General features: G+C 38.5%; 1 protein-coding gene across 1 annotated transcript; it reads left to right on the plus strand.

Annotated features, from left to right (window-relative positions):
- Positions 1 to 45: 45 nt before the first annotated feature.
- LOC104774696 lies at positions 46 to 618 on the plus strand (the record flags this gene model as incomplete). Its single annotated transcript, XM_010499201.1, has 2 exons — positions 46 to 338; positions 408 to 618. Coding segments are annotated over exons 1-2 (491 nt in total), but the record flags the coding sequence as incomplete, so codon positions are not given.
- Positions 619 to 624: the final 6 nt, after the last annotated feature.

A 624-nucleotide genomic window follows, 5' to 3' on the forward strand; every position in this document is an offset into this window, starting at 1 on the left:
AACTTTCAAAAATGACTTTCAAACCAGTTTTAATTTGCGTTTCATATTTCAGGTTGCAATGCTCGATATTGGTGTCCCGTCAGTAATGTTCGTTACAAATAGCTTATCTGACTCAGGTTCCCCGATCAAGTCACTCTATGTGAAATCTTCTTCAGCTCCCACTGACTCAAAAAGTGATCCAACTAATCAGAATTCCATAAATTCTGAAGAAGATTTAATCTTGTGCGCAATGACCAAGGATGGACAGACCATTCTTTTGGATGGCAATACTGGGAAAATAGTCGCCTCATGCTTGAGACCTCAAAAGAACCCAACTGCGATTTGTATGCACATTATAGGTAGGTTTCTGATACTAACTTAAAAGTGTGTTTTCTTATGCATCTAGTGAAAATAATTCTATTTTGCAGAGGATTGCTATGAGAACTCTGAAACGCCCAGTGCAAAACCAGCTGGAAAAATCACTGGGAAGGAGAAAAATGGAAACAGATCTCATATAATCGATGCTAGTGAGAGTCATTCACCAGTTGGTGAACAGAATCCTGTCACAGAAACAAAATTTGTTGATCAGAGATTTGCGAACTCGTTATTTCTCATATGTTATGAGGATGCTCTCCGCTTGTATTC

This window comes from Camelina sativa, unplaced genomic scaffold, assembly GCF_000633955.1.
Source record: "Camelina sativa cultivar DH55 unplaced genomic scaffold, Cs unpScaffold04687, whole genome shotgun sequence".
NCBI lineage: Eukaryota > Viridiplantae > Streptophyta > Magnoliopsida > Brassicales > Brassicaceae > Camelina > Camelina sativa.